Here is an 18,642-nt window from a genome sequence, read left to right as displayed (position 1 = left end):
GCAAGGCAGGGTGACGCAGAAGGGAGTGTGAGAAGAGGAAAGGAGGGCGCAGTCAGGGAAGGCCTTTTGGAGGAGATGTGCCTTCAATAGGTCTTTGAAGTAGGGGAGTGATCGTCTTTTGTATATGAAGAGGAGGGCATTCCAGGTCAGAGGTAGGATGTGGGCAAATGGTTGGTGGTAAAATAGACGAGATCAAGGTATAGCAAGTAGGTTGGTATTAAGGAACAAACTGTGATGACTGGACTGTAGTAGGAGAGTGGTGAGGAGAGGTAGAGAAGGGTGAGGTGGATTGAGTACTATAAAGCCGATGATGAGGGGTTTCTGTTTGATGTGGAGCTGGATGGGCAACAACCAGAGGTTCTTGAAGAGTGGGGAAACATGTCCTGAATGTTTTTTGTAGAAAAATGATCCGGGCAGCAGAGTGAGTATGGACTGGAGTGGAAAGAGACAGGAGGCAGGGAGGTCAGCGAGGAGGCTGATACACTAATCAAGGAGGGATGCTGCCTTGAGTGAGTGGGGGCCATGGAGCATTAAATTCCTGCCGTTTTCTGAAGAATGGAAAAGTGCTCTCTTGACTAGAGACTGTTTGCAGGAAGCTAATTCAGAGTGGAAACAAATAGTTGTAAGAAGAAGAGGAAATCCTATACAAAAGCCGAGAGTTTGCAGTGAATAGGAGGGTTAGAGCAATTTACTATTCTAGGAAGTGGAGCAGCTGGCTTATCTGAAGCTTTCCTCTCTCTCTCTCTCTCTCTCTCTCTCTCTCTCTCTCGTTCTCGTGAGCAGTGTGCCTGGAAACAGGAAACAGTTTGGAAAGACAGACTCACCTCTCCCTACGGTGTCTGATTGGAATTACAGGGGCAAAGAGCAATCTCCAGAAGACTGCTCCTTTTCTTTCCTTAGACTTCCCAATGACTCCTCTTACATTTCCTCCAAGCTTTATGTGTCTGAGAGGGTTTCCCACAACAAGACATATAGGACTGGGAATCAGAGGGCCTGGGATTAGAGAAGCAGCGTGGCCTAGTGGAAAGAGCACTAGCCTGGGAGTCGGAAGGCCTTACACCTCCATCTTGTCTGCTCTAACAGGAAGGCTTTGCTTTCAAACTTTGAATTATGGGAAAATCAAGTTATTATCTCCATTGGAGCATTGGGAATTAATGGGATAAGGCATGGGCTAGTGGACTGAACACAGGCCTGGGAATCAGAAGGACCTGGGTTCTAAACACATATCTGCCATTTGTCCATGACAGTGGTCAAGTCGCTTCATTTCTCTGGGCCTCAGTTACCTCATCTGTGAAATGGGGAGTAAGACTGTGGGACAGGGAATGTGTCCAACCTGATTAGTTTGTATCTACTACAGCGCTTAGTACAGTGCCTGGAACATAGTAAGCATTTAACAAATACCATTTAAACAACTGCTTAACAAATACCCCAATTGTTCTTATTATACCTAACGGAAGAGTACACTGCAGGTTATGGCTTCAAATCCCCACTCCACCAACTGTCAGCTGTGTGACTTTGGGCAGGTCACTTCACTTCTCTGTGCCTCAGTTCCCTCATCTGTAAAATGGGGATGAAAACTGTGAGCCCCCTGTGGGACAACCTGATTACCGTGTAACCTCCCCAGCACTTAGAACAGTGCTTTGCACATAGTAAGTGCTTAATAAATGCCATCATCATCATCATCATCATCATCACTGCAATGTAGAGTCAATCACATGTTTCCTCTACCAGGTCAATAACATTTATTGAGCACTTACTCTGTGCAGAGCACTGTTCTAAGCGCTTAGAAGAGTACAATATAATAGAGTTGGTGGATATGTTCCTTGCCCACAACAAGCTATGACATTGATGAAAAGAGTCAGTTATGATAGCAGCTCACCACTTATCAACTGAAAAAAATAACAGCTTCTCCTTTTGAAGCACTTTCATTCCCCAAATGCTTTCACATTACTTGACTCGCTTTTGCCCTCACTATATCACCGTGGGGAAGAAGACAGGAATTATTACCTCCTTTCGTAGAGGAGGAGATGGAGGCCCAGAGAGGTTGGGTGACTTGCCCAAAATCAACCAGCGGGCCCAGGGTACAGTTGGGACTAGAACCTGGGTCATCCAATAACTTTTTTTTTTGTGGTATCTGTTACCACTGTTCTAAGAGCTGCGGTATATCCAAGCTAATCAAGTTGGTCACAGTCTCTGTCCCACATGTGGCTCTGTCTTAGTCCCCATTTTACAGATGAAGTATCGGAGGCCTAGACAAGTGACGTGACTTGCCCCCAAACCCCACCATAACAATGATAATGATGGCATTTTTTTAAGCACTTGCTATGTGCAAAGCACTGTTCTAAGCACTGGGGAGGTTACAAGGTGATCAGGTTGTCCCACGGGGGGCTCACAGTCTTAGTCCCCATTTTACAGATGAGGGAACTGAGGCCCAGAGAAGTTGAGTGACTTGCCCAAAGTCACACAGCTGGCAATTGGCGGAGCTGGGATTTGAACCCTTGACCTCTGACTCCAGAGCCCGGGCTCTTTCCACTGAGCCACGCTGTTTCTCCATAGGCAAGTAGCAGAGCTGGGATTAGAACTCAGGTCCTTCTGACTCCCAGGCTTGGGATCTTTCCACTCCCCTTTTAGGATGAGATGGACTTCTAAGGGCTTCTGCAAAATGTGCCATGGGATGTCATTGTGTTTGTTTGTGTGTGTGTGTGTGTGTGTGTGTGTGTGTGTATGCATATGTGTACGTCTTTGATCAGCTCAATCAGGACTGCCAGGGACACACACACACACACACACACACACACACACCACACAACAACCCACGACACCCTCAAGCACTTGTCTGCTTCGAGCTGGCTGTTCCACGGATAAGCCTTTATGTTTTTCAATCCACAAGAGGAATTAAACAAGATGAAACCAATCACATCCGTCAGCCTCCCATCACCCCAATCTCTGTTCTGTTCCCCCCCCTCGGAGCCTCTGCCCACCCTCAATAACGGGAGGGTGGGGGAGGAATGGCGCTCAATAAATAAAATGGATTGATTCAGAAGGTTCGCTCCCATTTCACACTGGAGATTGGGGGTGGAGAAGATGCCATTCGTTTGCTGCCTGGGACAATCTCATGCCAAGAGTCGCTGTCATTTCCTGCTGCTTGGTGGCAAATGGCAATTTATTCAGTCAGTCAATCGATTTATTGGGCACTTACTGTGTGCAGAGCACTGGACTAAGCATTTGGGAGATTATAATACAAGAATACACAGATGCATTCCCTGCCCACAATGAGTTTACAGAGAAGAGGGGTAGACGGACATTAATACAAATAAATAAATTACAGACATGTACATAAATGTGGTGGGGCTGGGAGGGAAGGGTGAATAAAGGGATTAAGTCAGGGCAATGCAGAAGGGAGTGGGAGAAGAGGAAATGAGGGCATAGTGAGGGAAGGCCTCTTGGAGGAGTTGGGCGTTCGACAAGGCTTTGAATGCGGGTTGGGGGGAGAGTCATTGTCTGTTGGATATGAAGGAGGGCATCCCTGGCCAGAGGCACGGTGTCAGCGACGAGATAGATGAGATCGAGATACAGTGAGAAGCTTGGCATTAGAGGAGACAAGCAAGCAGGCTGGGTTGTTGTAGGGGAGCAGTGAGGTGAAGGAGGAGGGGACAAGGGGATTTGAGTGCTTTAAAGCTATTCATTCATTCGATCGTAAGGATTGAACTCCGATGGTGAGGAGTTTCTGTTTGATGCAGAAGTAGATGGGCCAACCTCAGGGGTTCTTGAGGAGGGGGAGATACCGAGGAAATACCGACTGAATGTCTTTGTAGAAAAATGATCCATGCAGCTCAGTGAAGTATGGACTGGAGTGGGGAAATACCGACTGAACGTCTTTGTAGAAAAATGATCCATGCAGCCGAGTGAAGTATGGACTGGAGTGGGGAGAGACAGAAGGCAGGGAGACCAGCGAGGAGGGTGATACGGTAATCAAGGCGGGATAGGATAAGTGCTTGGATTAATGCCTCTTCAAATACACTAAACAAGTTTATTGCTCCTCCAGTCAGCAAACCACTCAGGTGTAATGCATGGTTTCTTGTCTTTGGGTCTTTCCAGTTTTATAGGAGGTGTATACTGCAGACCGTCCTGAGAGAAACATATGCCAAATTGCCTCAATACATATTACGATCGGGAAATCACTTAACTTACAAATCAATTTGAAAGTATGCCTGGGTTCAACACAGAAATGGGAACTTGCTCTCCCAGGCACCTAGCCAATGGATATTGAGACATCGATATCGGATATCGATAACCTGAGAGGTTATCCTTGAGGTGAAAGGGACCCAAAATGGCAGCCTCCTGGCCTGTTGGCTCTCAGAAGCTGGCCCCCTTTTCACCCCCATGCTCCCAGAGAGAAGTCTACAGGAAGAGATAGAGATACCAATTGAAACCAGCCTGATTATAGAAATAATCATTATTATCATTAATAACAACAATAATAATCATCACATTTGTTAAATACTTATTATATGCCGGACCCTTTACTAAGTATTGAAGTAGATACAAGCTAATCAGGTCTCACATGGAGATTAAAGTCTAAGTAGGAAAGGGAACAGGTATGGGATCCCCACTTTGAGGGAACTGAGAAGTTAAATGACTATCCCAAGGTCACACAGCAGTCAAATAGCGAAGCCAGGATCAGAACCCAGGTCCTCTGACTCCCAGACTTGGACTCTTTCCACCAGACCACGCTGCTTCTCGTGAATAATGGGGTTCCTGGGCTTCAGTTTCCTCAACTGTGAAATGGGGACTCAAAACGTGTTCTCTTTCCCCCTTAAACCGTGGACTCCATATGTTGTCGACTTGTACTTCCCAAGCTCTTAGTACAGTGCTCTGCACCCAGTAAGCACTCAATAAATACGATTGAATGAATGAATATGGAACGGTGTCAAGCCTGATTATCACTTACTACAATGCTTGGTACATAGTAAGCACTTAACAGATCCTACAATTCTCATTACTATTCCTATTACACAGCAATAGTAGTGAAGCAGCATGGCTTAGTGGATAAAGCACAGGCCTAAGGGCCAGAGAACCTGTGTTCCATCACTCGCCTGCAGTTTGACCTCGATCAAGTCACTTAACTTCTCTGGGCCTCATTTTCCTCAACTGCAAAAAGGGGAATCAATACCTGGTCTCCTTCTTCCTTAGACAGTGAGTTCGATGTGAGACAGGGACAGGGACTTTTATTGGCCTGATAAACTTGTATCTACCCCAGCGCTTAACAAATACCATAAAAAGAAGCATGTAGCCTCCTAGGAACCAATAAAAATGCCTTCACGTGCTTAAGAAATATACTTAATTTTAAACATACTCACTAATCTAACTGGATCAGTTGCTTTGCAGGTTCTAATTAAAATCAATATGTCTTTTCTCCGATGGTGAAATTTCTCAAAACAAAGACGAAAGTTTTTCTTGCTCCTCACTGAATATTAATCAGATCAACGCTAAAACTGGGGAAACTACCTCTTTATGAAGCAACTTGATTTCTGCAGGACAGAGAAGGCTGTTTGGAGTTTTGTGCAGTGATACATTTTATAGTTCAAGTTTATCTAACCTTGATGAAAACAGCTTTCTCTTTATGCGAAAATTTGCCTTATGATCAATGTAAATGAAGCCTTACGAAGTTGACACAAGGCCTCCACCAATTTGCTCCTACCACAGGATCATTTGATTACACTAAGTTTAAAATGAATCACAGGTGAAATAAATTTACTTTAACAGTTTTACAGCAAGGAAGAAGATGGTTTGTTGAAACATAGCCCAGGCTTGACTGTGTTAAAAAAAATAACAAAAGAAAAACCCCAAAATAAGGATAAAACTGTTTGGGGGGTTTTGTCATCACAGTTACTGATGAATAACCCCTGCCAAACTTTATAATTCCTATTTAGCTAAATAATAAATGAATGGATTTACAATTGCAAGAGGGGCCAACAGAAGCGGCAAGGCCTAGTGGTTAGAACACGGGCCCAGGAGCCAGAGGATCTGAGTTCTAATCCCCGCTCCACCACTTGTCAACCGTGTGACCTTGGATAAGTCACTTCACTTCTCGATGCCTCAGTTATCTCGACTGTAAAATGGGGATTAAGACTTTGAGTCTCATGCGGGTCATGAACTGTATCCAATCTGATTGGGCTGTTTCTATTCCAGTGCTCCGAGCAGTGTCTGGCACATAGTAAGTGCTTAACAAATACCATATTAAAAAAAAAATGGTTCTATGTTGCACAAGTCTTCTATGCTCAGGGCTAATGCTAATAAAAATGAATTAAATTTTGGCCTTTAGAGCACTGTTTCTGAGAGAACATGACAAGAATGGGAAGGAATGTTTCAGCTAATTCTGTTGTACTGAACACAGTACAGTGCTCTGCACATAGTAAGCACTCAGTAAATACAATTGATTGATTGAACATTCCAGACTCCAGAGTGTAAGCACTCTGAAGTAAAGAATCATGTTTGCTAACTTTATTGTACTCTCCCAGGCTTTTGGCACACTTCTGTTCACACAGTAGGTCCTCAAAATTACTATTAATTAATTTTAATAAACCCAGGAGCTAGGAAGTAACCCTGAAAGTATCACTAACATGGTATAGATCGGAAAATAACAAGCAAGAGGAAAATCCAATATCCATGTTCTCTGAAATTGAGATTCTAGCACTGAATGATGAGAAAGAGCTCAAAGGCTAAGAGGTAGCGTGGCCTTATGGAAAGAACGTGGGCCTGGGAATCAGAGGATCTGAGTTCTAATTCCGGCTCTGCCGCTTGTCTGCTCTGTGAGCTTGGGCAAGTCACTTCATTTCTCTGGGCCTCAGTTTCCTCATCCATAAAATGGGGATTAAATCCTACACCTTCCTACCTTGACTGTGAGCCCCATGTGGGACAGGGACTGTTCAAGTAGAACATTGTTTGGCACATAACGCTTAACAAATACCATTAAAAAAAAAAGGGAATAAGGAGGACATTACCTTATCCCTTTTGAACAGCTGAGGGAACTGAGGTTCAGAGAGGTTTAAGTGTCTTCCCTAGGACACACAGCGGGCCAGTGGCAGAGCTGGGTTTCGAACCCAGGTCCGCCAGCTCCCAGAGCAGTTCTCTGTCCTCTGGATGGCCCAGGAACTGAGGAGGGGGGAGACCAGATCACTCAATCAGACATTGTCCCTGTCCCTGTCACACAGATCACAAACTAAGAGATTAGGAGAGGCGACATTATCCAGGTGGCCAAGTAGGAAAAGGGGAACCCCAGCTCTGACCACCGCTACAGGAAAGACAAGAAACCGGCAGCAAAGTTTTCCAGTGTGAAACACAGATGGAAATAAGGCAATCGCTCAATCAGTGTTATTTATTACTATCAATAATAATAATAACTGTAGTATTTGTTAAGCACTATGTGTCAGGCACCGTTTTAAGCAATGGGGTGGACACAAGTAAATTGGGTTGGACACAGTTCCTGTCCCAAACGGGGCTCACAGTCTCAATCCCCACTTTACAGATGAGGTAACTGAGGCCCAGAGAAATGAAGTGACTTCCCCAAGGTCACACGGCAGGCAAGCGGCCGAGCCGGGATTAGAAACCACGACCCAGAACCAAGTGGCAGGACCAGGATTAGAACTCAGGTCCTCTGGCTCCCAGGCCCGTGCTCTTTCTACTAGGTCATATTGCTTCTCGATTAGAAGAGAAAAATACATTCATTCATTCATTCACTCAATCATATTTATTGAGTGCTTACTGTGTGTAGAGCACTGTACTAAGCGCTTGGGAAGTACAAGTTGGCAACAGCAAAGCGGGGAAACGCATTCCCTTCTCACAACGAGTTTATAGTCTAGAAGACTGGGCTCCCACTTTTTGATAATTCCCTTGCATTAGCACTATGATCATGTGGTATTTGCCATCTTTAAACTCTACAACATAAGGCAAGAATAATTTCACATCCACAGAATATCCGACCTTTAACTACCATGGAAATCCCTCTTCTAATGACTGTAAACATCTCCTCAATGGATGGGGGCCATCTGTTATTATCGGTTATTTAAGATTGATGTCGCATTCTCACACACACATTCTATATGTAGAAAAATACAGCCCTTTATTGAATGCTACAAAAAGGCTAGAAAAAATGTTCGAAAACAAGTTGGACCGTTGACAGGATCAGAGAAACCGTGTGGCCTAGTGAATAGAGCATGAGCCTGGGAGTCTGAAGGACCTGGGTTCTAATCCCGGTTCTGCCACTTACCCGCTGTGTGACCTCAGGTAAGTCACTTCACTTCTCTGTGCCTCAGTTACCCTATCAGCAAAATAGGGATTAAGACTGTGAGGCAGACTTGGGTCAAGGACTGTTTCCGACCTGATAAGCTTGAATCTACCCCAGTGCTTAGTACAGTGCCTGGCACATAGTAAGTGCTTAAAAAAAAAACAACCAAAAAAAAAACCAAGTTCAACTAATGACGATGTCAGAGATCTGTTCCATCCTAGGCATATTGGGGACACAGAAATCTATTTTCTAACCTGGCCAGGCAAGCTTTTCTCTATGCTGCATATTTCTACTATCTGAGTGCTATTATGCAGCTGAAGGAGAAATGTAGCGAGTTCAGTGTGACTTTTCAAAAGCAGAATGATTTCAGGATGCAAAGGAATTAAGATGAAATCCTGCTCTCCGAATGAGTCACTTCTGATCTAATTCCTACCACGCCATGAAGAGCTACTCCACAGTTACTTTAGAATGAAGCTATTGAGAGGAAAGAGATCTAATGCATTTTTTCTTTTAAGTGTAAATACCTAATAAATATAACCAAGCAGTGTGACCTAGTGGAACGAGCATGGGGCTCACAGTGGGAGTGGAAGGGAGAACACTGGCTTGGGAGTCTGAAGTTCTAATCCCGGCTCTGCCCCTTGTTTGCTGTGTGAACCTGGACAAGTCACGTCACATCTGTGTGCCTCAGTTTCCTCATCTGCAAAATGGGGTTCAATACCCATTCTCCCTCCTACTTAGACTGTGAGTCTCATGTGAGACAAGAAATGTGTCCAGCCTAATTAATTTGTATCTCCCCCAGCACTTAGAACAGTGCTTGACACATAGTGAGGGCTTAGCAAATACAATTAAAAAAAAAGTTGGAGGGGCGCTTACTCTATTGTACTCTGCCAAGCATAAAGTGGGCACCTCCTGAGGGTTAAGGACAATGTCTACTTCTTTTTCCCAGTGCTTGGTACAGTGCTCTGCACACATTAAGTACTTAGTTTTTTTAATGGTATTGGTCAAAACTTATCTACACACAAGGCACTGTACTAACCGCAGCTGAGAAGCAGCGTGGCTCAGTGGAAAGAGCACAGGCTTTGGAGTCAGAGGTCATGGGTTCAAATCCCCGCTCCGCCAATTGTCAGCTGTGTGACTTTGGGCAAGTCACTTAACTTCTCTGTGCCTCAGTTCCCTCATCTGTAAAATGGGGATTAAGACTGTGAGCCCCCCGTGGGACAACCTGATCACCTTGTAACCTCCCCAGTGCTTAGAACAGTGCTTTGCACATATTAAGTGCTTAATAAATGCTATTATTATTATTATTAACTGCTGGGAAAGATGGAGATACAAGATAATTCCCATTTTACAAATGAGATAACTGAGGCCCAGAAAAGTGAAGTGATTTGCCCAAGTTCAGTCAGGAGCACTTACCGACAACAGGGCTGAAGCCTGAGTCTGACAATCCATGACGGAAATTGTAGCAGTTGGAAAGGACACTCCTTTGTACAGTTCCCGCCTGGAACATAGGCCATTACCACCGATATCTGAAAGCAAAAGCAAAAGTAAAAAAAAAAAAGAAAAAAATCAAGGGTCATTAAAACTTGTTTTTTTTAACTGTGCTAAGAATAAATGATTGATAATCTGATGGACAGCAGAGAATCAGTTTCCTCAAGTCTGTAATTTATATTAATTTATATTATCGAGAAGCAGCGTGGCTCAGTGGAATGAGCATGGGCTTGGGAGTCAGAGGTCATGGGTTCAAATCCTGGCTCTGCCAATTGTCAGCTGTGTGACTTTGGGCAAGTCACTTAAGTTCTCTGGGCCTCAGTTACCTCATCTGTAAAATGGGGAATAAGACTGTGAGCTCCACATGGGACAACCTGATCACCTTGTATCCTCCCCAGTGATTAGAACAGTGCTTTGCACATAGTAAGTGCTTAACAAATATCATTATTATTATTATAAAATCCGATCTGATTACCTTATATCTACCCCAGCACTTAGAACAGTCCTTGCAGATAGAGATTAACAAATACCATCATAATAATAATAGTGAATTTGACAGTAATCAAACAAAACCAAAAGAGGTCCAACTTTATCAGCACCCACTGTACTCTCCTAAGCACTTAGTACAGTGCCCTGCTCACAGAATGTCATAAGTATATATCATTGCCGGATTGATCATTATTCTACATATCTATAGTGCCTAATAATAATGACTGCCATGTTTCTTAAACATTTACTGTGTGCTGAGCACTTTTCAAAACGCTGGGGTAGATACAAGATTATCTGTTTGGACATAGTCCTTGTCCCACAGGGGACTCACAGTCTTAGTAGGAGTGAGAACTGGGATTGAATCTCAATTTAACAAAAGAGAAAGGTATGGCACAAAGAAGGGAGATGACTCATCCAAGGTCACACTGCAGGCAGATGGTGGATCTGGGATTAGTTCCCAGGTCCTCTGACATCCTGTTCCATGCTCCTTCTCAGACATCACTGGCCTAAACACTTGAGAGTACAACAGAAATAGAATACATTCATTCACCCATTCATTCATTCATTCGATCATATTTATTGAGTGCTTACTCTGTGCAGAGCACTGGATTAAGCACTGAGAAAGTACAATATAGCAGTAAAGAGAGACAATCCCTGCCCACAACGGGCTTACTGTCTAAAGGGGGTACATGGTGTCCCAGCCTTCAAAATGCATTAAGTTTAATGGAGGAGAAAAGCAGGGATGGAACTCACAAACTGACAGAAAGGTTGAGTTCCACAGTGAATCGCTAAACGGCTTTATTATTAGAATCATTTGCATAACGATCACCGACATCTGAGTCTCAAATCCCCTTTCCAGTTACCATGAAGAAAGGAGGAGGTTTCACCGGAATATCATTTGTGGGCATTTGTTTCCGCGGACTGAAACGATCTTCTAACGCAAGGTCCTGAAAGGTGGTATTTAAAGCAGAGAGCCAGAAGTACAAAAGCGCCGTTGGGGTCAAATTTTCCTGGCGAGAATGTCACTTGGTAGGTGATTAAATTTTTTTAAAAAAGTGAAGACTTTCAGGAGGGAGCATTAAGACTGATTTGGATGAGATGCTTCAAGAATTTAAAAAGAAGCATAATACAACCACGATTCTATTACCCACCAGATTAACCAAACCAATCCCCTTAGGCGATAAGCTCGCTGTGGTTAGGGAACTTGTCCACCAATTCTGTTGTCCTCACCCAAGGGTGAAGTACAACCATGTTGCTTTTAGATGGCACGATCCCAGCCCATGAGGAGCTTACAGTCTAGTGAGGGAAGATAGGTTATGCCAATGCTGACTGACTTCTATCTTCCATTCCTATGGTTACCATCAACCAATATCTGAGTGCCCCCAGACAAAAAGAAATGAGAGGAAAATGGAAGCAGCCCAATGTCACCCTTTAGAGGCACCCAAATGTTCCCTTCTCCAGGATCAGCCCATTATCCACCAAAGAGTTTAGGTGGCAGCCAATTTAATCTGAGTGAATTAGAAGTGATTCCTGGAAGGCACATGAGGTCTGAAAAGTCATTTGCAAAAATTGTTCCCTTCAAAAACTAAAAAAAAAAACACAAAACCGGAAGATGAGGAATGTCAAGGCAATATCCACAGCCAATGTTCACAGAGATTCACAGCCAACAATAAGTCTTTGGAGGAGTTTGGTCTAGTGAAAGTTGTCATAATAATTATGGTATTTGTTAAGTGATTACTCTGTCCCAGGCACTGTACTAAGTGCTGAGATGGATACAAGCAAATCGGGTTGGACATAGTCCCTGTCCCTCATGGGGCTCACAGTCTTAATCCCCATTATGCAATTGAAGTAACTGAGGCCCAGAGAAGTGAAGTGACTTGCCCAGGTCAGCATATAGGTGACAGAGTCAGGATTAGAACCCAGGTCCGTCTTACTCCCAGGCCCGTACTCTATCCACTGGGCCATGCTGTTTCTCCTTAGATGTCCCAGGTAAAGATGCCTCTTGAATCAGCAATTGTCAAACCTGGTAAGACTGATTTACTAACGGATCCAAGGAAGAGGATGTGTGTGTGAGTGGATGAATGAATCACTCTTTCACTCACTCATTCATCAATTCACTCGGCGTCACTGCCAGGAAATGAACATTTGACTAAATAGGCATTTGGCTTCATGATGCGTCAAGAAATCTATTAACCCAAATGTCCTCTTCCAAGGACGAAAACCCACAACGTGGGAAGTGTGATTGGAGAAAATCGAAGGGAATCCATCAGGATTTGAACTGCTCAGCGTTTATGGCGTTAAACAAAAGTACGAATTGATACCCACAGTACGATGGTTTTACTGTTTTGTTTATAGAACAAAGTGGGATAGAGTTAGAGCAAGCATCTTGTACAGGGCATTACATTCAGAAGGTGCTTAGTAAATACCTTTCTACTGCCACTTTTACAAATAAAATAGGAGAAGACCTGAGACAGTAATAATAGAAAAGATCAAGGGCCTCAAACCCAGGGGACCTAGGTTCTAATTCCAGCTCTGCCACTTGTCTTCTGGGTGACCCTGGGCTAGTCACTTCTCTGGAACATCAGTTTTCTCATCTGTGAAATGGGGATTCAATTCCCGCTTTCCCTCCCACTGAGACCATGATCTTAGGAACAGTGACTGTGTCTGACCTGATTATCTTGTATCTGTCCTGGCACTTAGTGCAGAGCTTGTCATATAGTAAGCGCTTAACCACTACCACAACTAGGTATTCCAAGCACAGTCTGCATCACGGGAAGCAGCATGGTAGAGTGGATAGGGCCTGGGAGCCAGAAGGTCATGGGTTCTAATCCTGGCTTCCCTATTTCTCTGTTGTGTGACCTTGGGCAAGTCATTTAACTTCTCTATGACTCAGTTACCTCATCTGTGAAAAATGGGGATTAAGACTGCGAGCCCCATGTGGGACAGGGAAACTGCCCGACTTCATTAACTTGTATCTACCCCAGCGCTTAAAACGGTGCTTGGCACAAAGTAAGCTCATAACAAGTATCACAATTATTAATTGTTATTATTATCAGTGCAGTCATATCAGTTGGGCATGATACTGCCTTTCAAGGAGCCTTCACTTTACTGGAGAAAGTCACTAAAACACAATGACAGAGCAGTTGCCTCAGTGAGCACATTTAACATGCAGCAAGGCAATACTAGTATTACTATTACTACTACTAATAATAATACTAGAAATAATAATCATGGCATCTGATAAACATTTAATAATAACAACTGTGGTATTTGTCAAGCACTTACTATGTGTCAAGCACTGTTGTAAACATTGGGGTAGATACAAGGTAATCAGGTTGGACACAGTCCTTGTCCCTCTTGGGGCTCACAATATTGAGCCCCATTTTCAGATGAGGTAACTGAAGCACAAAGAAGTTAAGTGACTTGCCCAAGGTCACACAGCAGACAGGTGGCAGAGCCGGGATTAGAACCCAGGACCTCTGGCTCCCAAGTCCGGGCTCTTTCCACTAGGCCATGCTGTGCTGCTCTAAGTTAGTCATTCATACTTATTGAGTGATTTTTGTGTGCAGAGCACTGTACTAAGCATTTGGGAGAGAACCACCCAACAATATAACAGACACATTCTCTGCCCACAGTGAGCTTACAGTCTAGATGGGGAGACAGATGTTAATTCATTCATTAAATCATATTTAATGATACAGATGAATAAAATTACAGATATGTACCTAAGTGCTAAGGGGCTGGGGGGATAGATGAGTAAAGGGAACAAGTCAAGGTGACACAGAAGGGAGTGGGAGAAGAGGAAAGGAGGGCTTAGTCAGGGAAGGTGTCTTGGAGGAGATGTGACTTCAATAAAGTTTTGAAGGGGGGAAGGATAATTGTCTGTTGGATATGAAGAGGGAGGGCATTCCAGGTCAGAGGCTGGACGTGAGAGAGAGGTCGTTGACAAGATAGACAAGCGCTGGGATAGATATAAATTTATCATGTCAGATTCAGCCCTGACCCAAATGAGTCTCACAATCTAAGTAGGAGGGAAAACAATCAATCAATCATATTTATTGAGCTCTTACTGTGTGCAGAGCACTGTACTAAGTGCTTGGGAGAGTACAACACAAAAATGTAACAGACACATTCCCTGCCCACAACAAGGTTACAGTCTAGAGGAGGGGAGAACAGGTATTTCATTCCAATTTTAAAGTTAAGGAAACTGAGGCACGGAGAAATAAAGTGACTGACCCAAGGTCACACAGCAGGCAAGTGGTGGAGGCAGAATTAGAACCCAGGTCCTCTGACTCCCAAACCTGGGCTCTTTCCCCTAGGCCACCCTACTCATCAAGCAGGGCCTAGGGAAAAAAATGAGGTTTATTATTGGACGACAATTAAACTGCCAATGAATCCATCGACATCTTGAGTACGGAAAAACTGGTGGGGGTTTCCGGAGGAGGACGGAGAGTGAGTTTGAAGGTCGTCTTGCGCAGAGCGGTGTCTCAGTAGGGGAAATATCAGCTGAAAGGCTTTGGGGGGGGACAATGCAGCCTTGTCAGCAGAGAGCGATGCGTATCTGGCTGCAAACAGGGTTGGGTGACTCACTCCTCGTGCTTTGATTCCCACCAGGGTCACCCATCCACCTCATTCTGGGAAAGCGGCCCGTTGCTCCCACGGTAAAACCACCAAGAGGATTCCTGATCCCAAACCGGCATCAGAATCCCGGGCATGGGTTATGGAGGAAGAAAGAAGGTAAAGCTATGGCCAGAGAGAGCTGTGGGGTTTGGATTTTGAAAATTACTATGCCAACCCTCTGCATCAACCAGTCAATAATTCATTTCATCGTTCAATCGTTCGATCGTATTTATTGAGTGCTTACTGTGTGCAGAGCACTGTACTAAGCCCTTGGGGGAGTATAATAACCAACAGACACATTCCCTGCAGACAACGAGCTTAAAGAGCAGCATGGCTCAGTGGAAAAGAGCATGGACTTTGGAGTCAGAGGCCGTGGGTTCCAATTCCGGCTCCGCCAATTGTCAGCTGTGTGACTTTGGGCAAGTCACTTCACTTCTCTGTGCCTCAGTTACCTCATCTGTAAAATGGAGATTAAGACTGTGAGCCCCCCGTGGGACAACCTGATCACCTTGTAACCTCCCCAGCACTTAGAACAGTGCTTTGCACAAAGTAAGGGCTTAATAAATGCCATTATTATTATTATTAAAGAGGAGTAGGTGAAATATTCACAGAGCACTGAACTAAGTTCACATTGAGAGAATACAATAGAGTTGGAAGATGTCATCCACACTCTTGAGAAGCTTACAGTTTTAAGGGGGTTTCAGGGGGTGCCTTGGGATTAGTCGAAAATCTCCCCCACACCCCATATAAATTCCCTGGAAAACTCCACCAACAATAACAATAATCCTGACAGTACTTATTAAACACTTAGCATGGGATAAGCACCAGAGTAGATCACTGTGGGCAGGGACTGTGTCTGCTTATTGTTATATTGTACTCTCCCAAGTGCTTAGTACAGGGCTCTGCACATAGTAAGCGCTCAATAAATGCTATCGGATGAATGAATAATCAGGTTGGACACAGTCCCTGTTCCACGTGGGGCTCTCTGTCTGAGAGGGAGGGAGAGCAGGTATTGAATCTCCATTTTACAGAGGGGTAAACTGAGGCCCAGAGTGATGCAGCGACTTGCCCAAGGTCAAATAGAAGGCAGATGAGCAGAACCAGAACCAGATCTTCCCATAGCCCACAGGGCCTTTCCACTAGCCAATCGTTTGGCATGTTTTTATGAACAGTATCACCCATGAACTACCTCTCCAAGGGGTGGGTTCCCCAGCAACCTTGCCATCCCTGCACAAACCAGAAAAATGTCCGCTAGAGGAACCGTCCTGCATCTTCTCATGGGAGAACATCTTTTAGTTCATCTCTGACTTCCATTTAATTTTTCTCACCTTCGTCTTTCCTCATTCATTGCCATGCCCCTACCACCGCAGATTTGGCAGATTACATCGGGCTCATCTCCTCCTAAGATTCATTCATTCATTCATTTAATCGTATTTATTGAGTGCTTATTGTGTGCAGAGCACTGTACTAAACGCTTGGGAAGTACAAACTGGCAACATATAGAGACCGTACCTACCCAACAACGGGTTCAAAGTCTAGAAGGGGGGAGACAGACAAAAAACCAAAACAAGTAGATAGGTGTCAATACCATCAGAATAAATAGAATTATAGCTATATATATATATATATGTATATATATATATATATATCATTAATAAAGTAAATATAGTAAATATGTACAAATATGTACAAATAAAACAGAGTAATAAATATGTACAAATATATACAAGTGCTGAGGGTAGGGAGGTACGGCGGGGCGATGGGGAGGAGGAGGAGAGGAAAAAAGGGTTCTACCTCTAAGATGGGGTTCTACCTCTGGTTTGAGTTCTCAGGTATTCAATACAGTCCCTGAGAGGGCGCTCAGTCAGTGCTTTGGACCGTGACAATGAAGCAACTATTTGGATGAGACACTGTTTCCAGGCAGAATTTTACTACCCTGGACAGAGGGCAGCTATTTGTTTTCCCAAAACGATCTTGAGAAACAGTGACTTCATCAACATCTGTGACTGCCCAACTCTCCCATTAGACTAAAAGCTCCTTGTGGGCAGGAAACGGGGCTAGCTTCTGGGATACCTTCCCAAGTGTTTATAGTAGAGTGCAGGGTACTTGGTGGGTACTCAATAAATACCACTAACAAATCAGTGGCATTTATTTATTTATGGTATTTGTTAAGCGCTTTCTATGTGCGAGGCACTGTTCTAACTATTGCAGTAGATACAAAGTAATCAGGTTGGACAAAGTTCATGTCCCACAGGGGGGTCCCGGTCTTAATCCCCATTTTACAGATGAGGTAACAGACCCAGAGAAGTGAAGTGACTTGCCCAAAGTCACACAGCAGATGAGTGGTGGAGGAGGGATTAGAACCCAGGTTCTCCCGGGCCCAGGCTCTGTCCACTAGGCCTGAAAGGATCTCTTGTTGAGTGCTTACTCTGTACAGTACTAAGCGGTTAGAAAAGTACAAGACAGTAGAGGAGGTAGACATGATATTACAGACATTGGGAAGGAGGAGAAGAAGAAAGAGGCCCAAAGAAGTATTTCAAAAGCATCAGACTGGGGAACTCCTTCAAGGAATAGATGTCCAAATAAGTCAAAATAAAACTTAATTTGGAAATTAAGCATTAACTCAGCTCACTTAGGTGAGGAAGCATTTCAAAGAAGTATTTTTCGGGAAAAGAACAAGGAGAAATTGGACCCCCTGCCTTAACCCAACTCATGAATTCATTAACTACTTCAATTATGAATCATTAACAATTGAAGTGTCAAACACACAAAACCATTTTTTTCCCAAATCAAAGAAATAGAAGTGTCACGTAAAGCACTAAAATAAGGCTATTTTGGGCGTGTGTTAAAACTCTTAAGAGACTATATTTGGTGAGGATTCCTCATAAAGGATTCATTCTTTGAACTACAATGAGTAATCTCAGAATTTTCATTTAGATTACAACAGAAGAAAAATCAGGCCCGTTTTTCTATTTATCCAGATAATTGCTATAATACGCCAAAATCTGTTTTATTATCTGCGCCGGAGAAACTACATTCAACTCGGTACTAAAAATGGACAATTAAAAATGGAATTTAGATAGGCAGATGGCATTTTTTTTTAACGGCTAAGCTCAGGCACGAAGGAAGGGAGAAGCAGAGTAGCCTAGTGGATAGAGCACAGGCCTGGGAATCAGAAGGACATTGGCTTTAATCCCGGCTCCACCGCCTGTCTGCTCTGTGACCTTGGGCAAGTCACTTAACTTCTCTGTGCCTCAGCTACCTCATCTGTAAAATGAAGAACAAGACCGTGAGCCCCACATGGGACAGGGACTGTGTCCAAGCTGATGATGTTGTATCTACCCCAGGGCTTTATACAGTGCCCTGCACATAGTAAGCGCTTAACAAATTCCATCTAAAAAAAAGAAAAGGAGGGCGGAACAGAAGTCAACCATCTTTGAAGAAAAGAATGACCAAAGACCTCATTGTTAGCCAGAGGGAGTAGTCTTAGCTCCACGGAAAATTAGTTATTTCTATTAATGTCCCTCTCCCCCTCTAGATTGTAAGCTCGCTGTGGGCAGGGAATGAATCTGCCAACTCTGTTATAATGATACTAATGACATTTATTAAGCACTTACTATGTGCTGTTCTAAGCACTGGGGAGGTTACAAGGTGATCAAGTTGTCCCACGGGGGGCTCACAGCCTTAATCCCCATTTTACAGATGAGGTAACTGAGGCACAGAGAAGTTGTGACTTGCCCAAAGTCACACAGCTGACA

General features: G+C 43.9%; 1 protein-coding gene across 1 annotated transcript in view; it reads right to left on the bottom strand.

The window, feature by feature from the left end:
- The window catches only part of CHRM3 (cholinergic receptor muscarinic 3), a 165,243-nt gene that overhangs the window by 98,363 nt on the left and 48,238 nt on the right, over nucleotides 1-18,642 (bottom strand). The window contains exon 2 of the mRNA XM_038761354.1: nucleotides 9,701-9,813. Coding sequence (XP_038617282.1) covers nucleotides 9,701-9,794 — 94 coding nt within the window. The 5' untranslated portion in view covers nucleotides 9,795-9,813. The remainder of the gene's footprint in view (nucleotides 1-9,700; nucleotides 9,814-18,642) is intronic.

This window comes from Tachyglossus aculeatus, chromosome 19 (genome assembly GCF_015852505.1).
Source record: "Tachyglossus aculeatus isolate mTacAcu1 chromosome 19, mTacAcu1.pri, whole genome shotgun sequence".
Lineage (NCBI taxonomy): Eukaryota > Metazoa > Chordata > Mammalia > Monotremata > Tachyglossidae > Tachyglossus > Tachyglossus aculeatus.
This window is presented reverse-complemented; position numbering and strand designations above follow the sequence as displayed.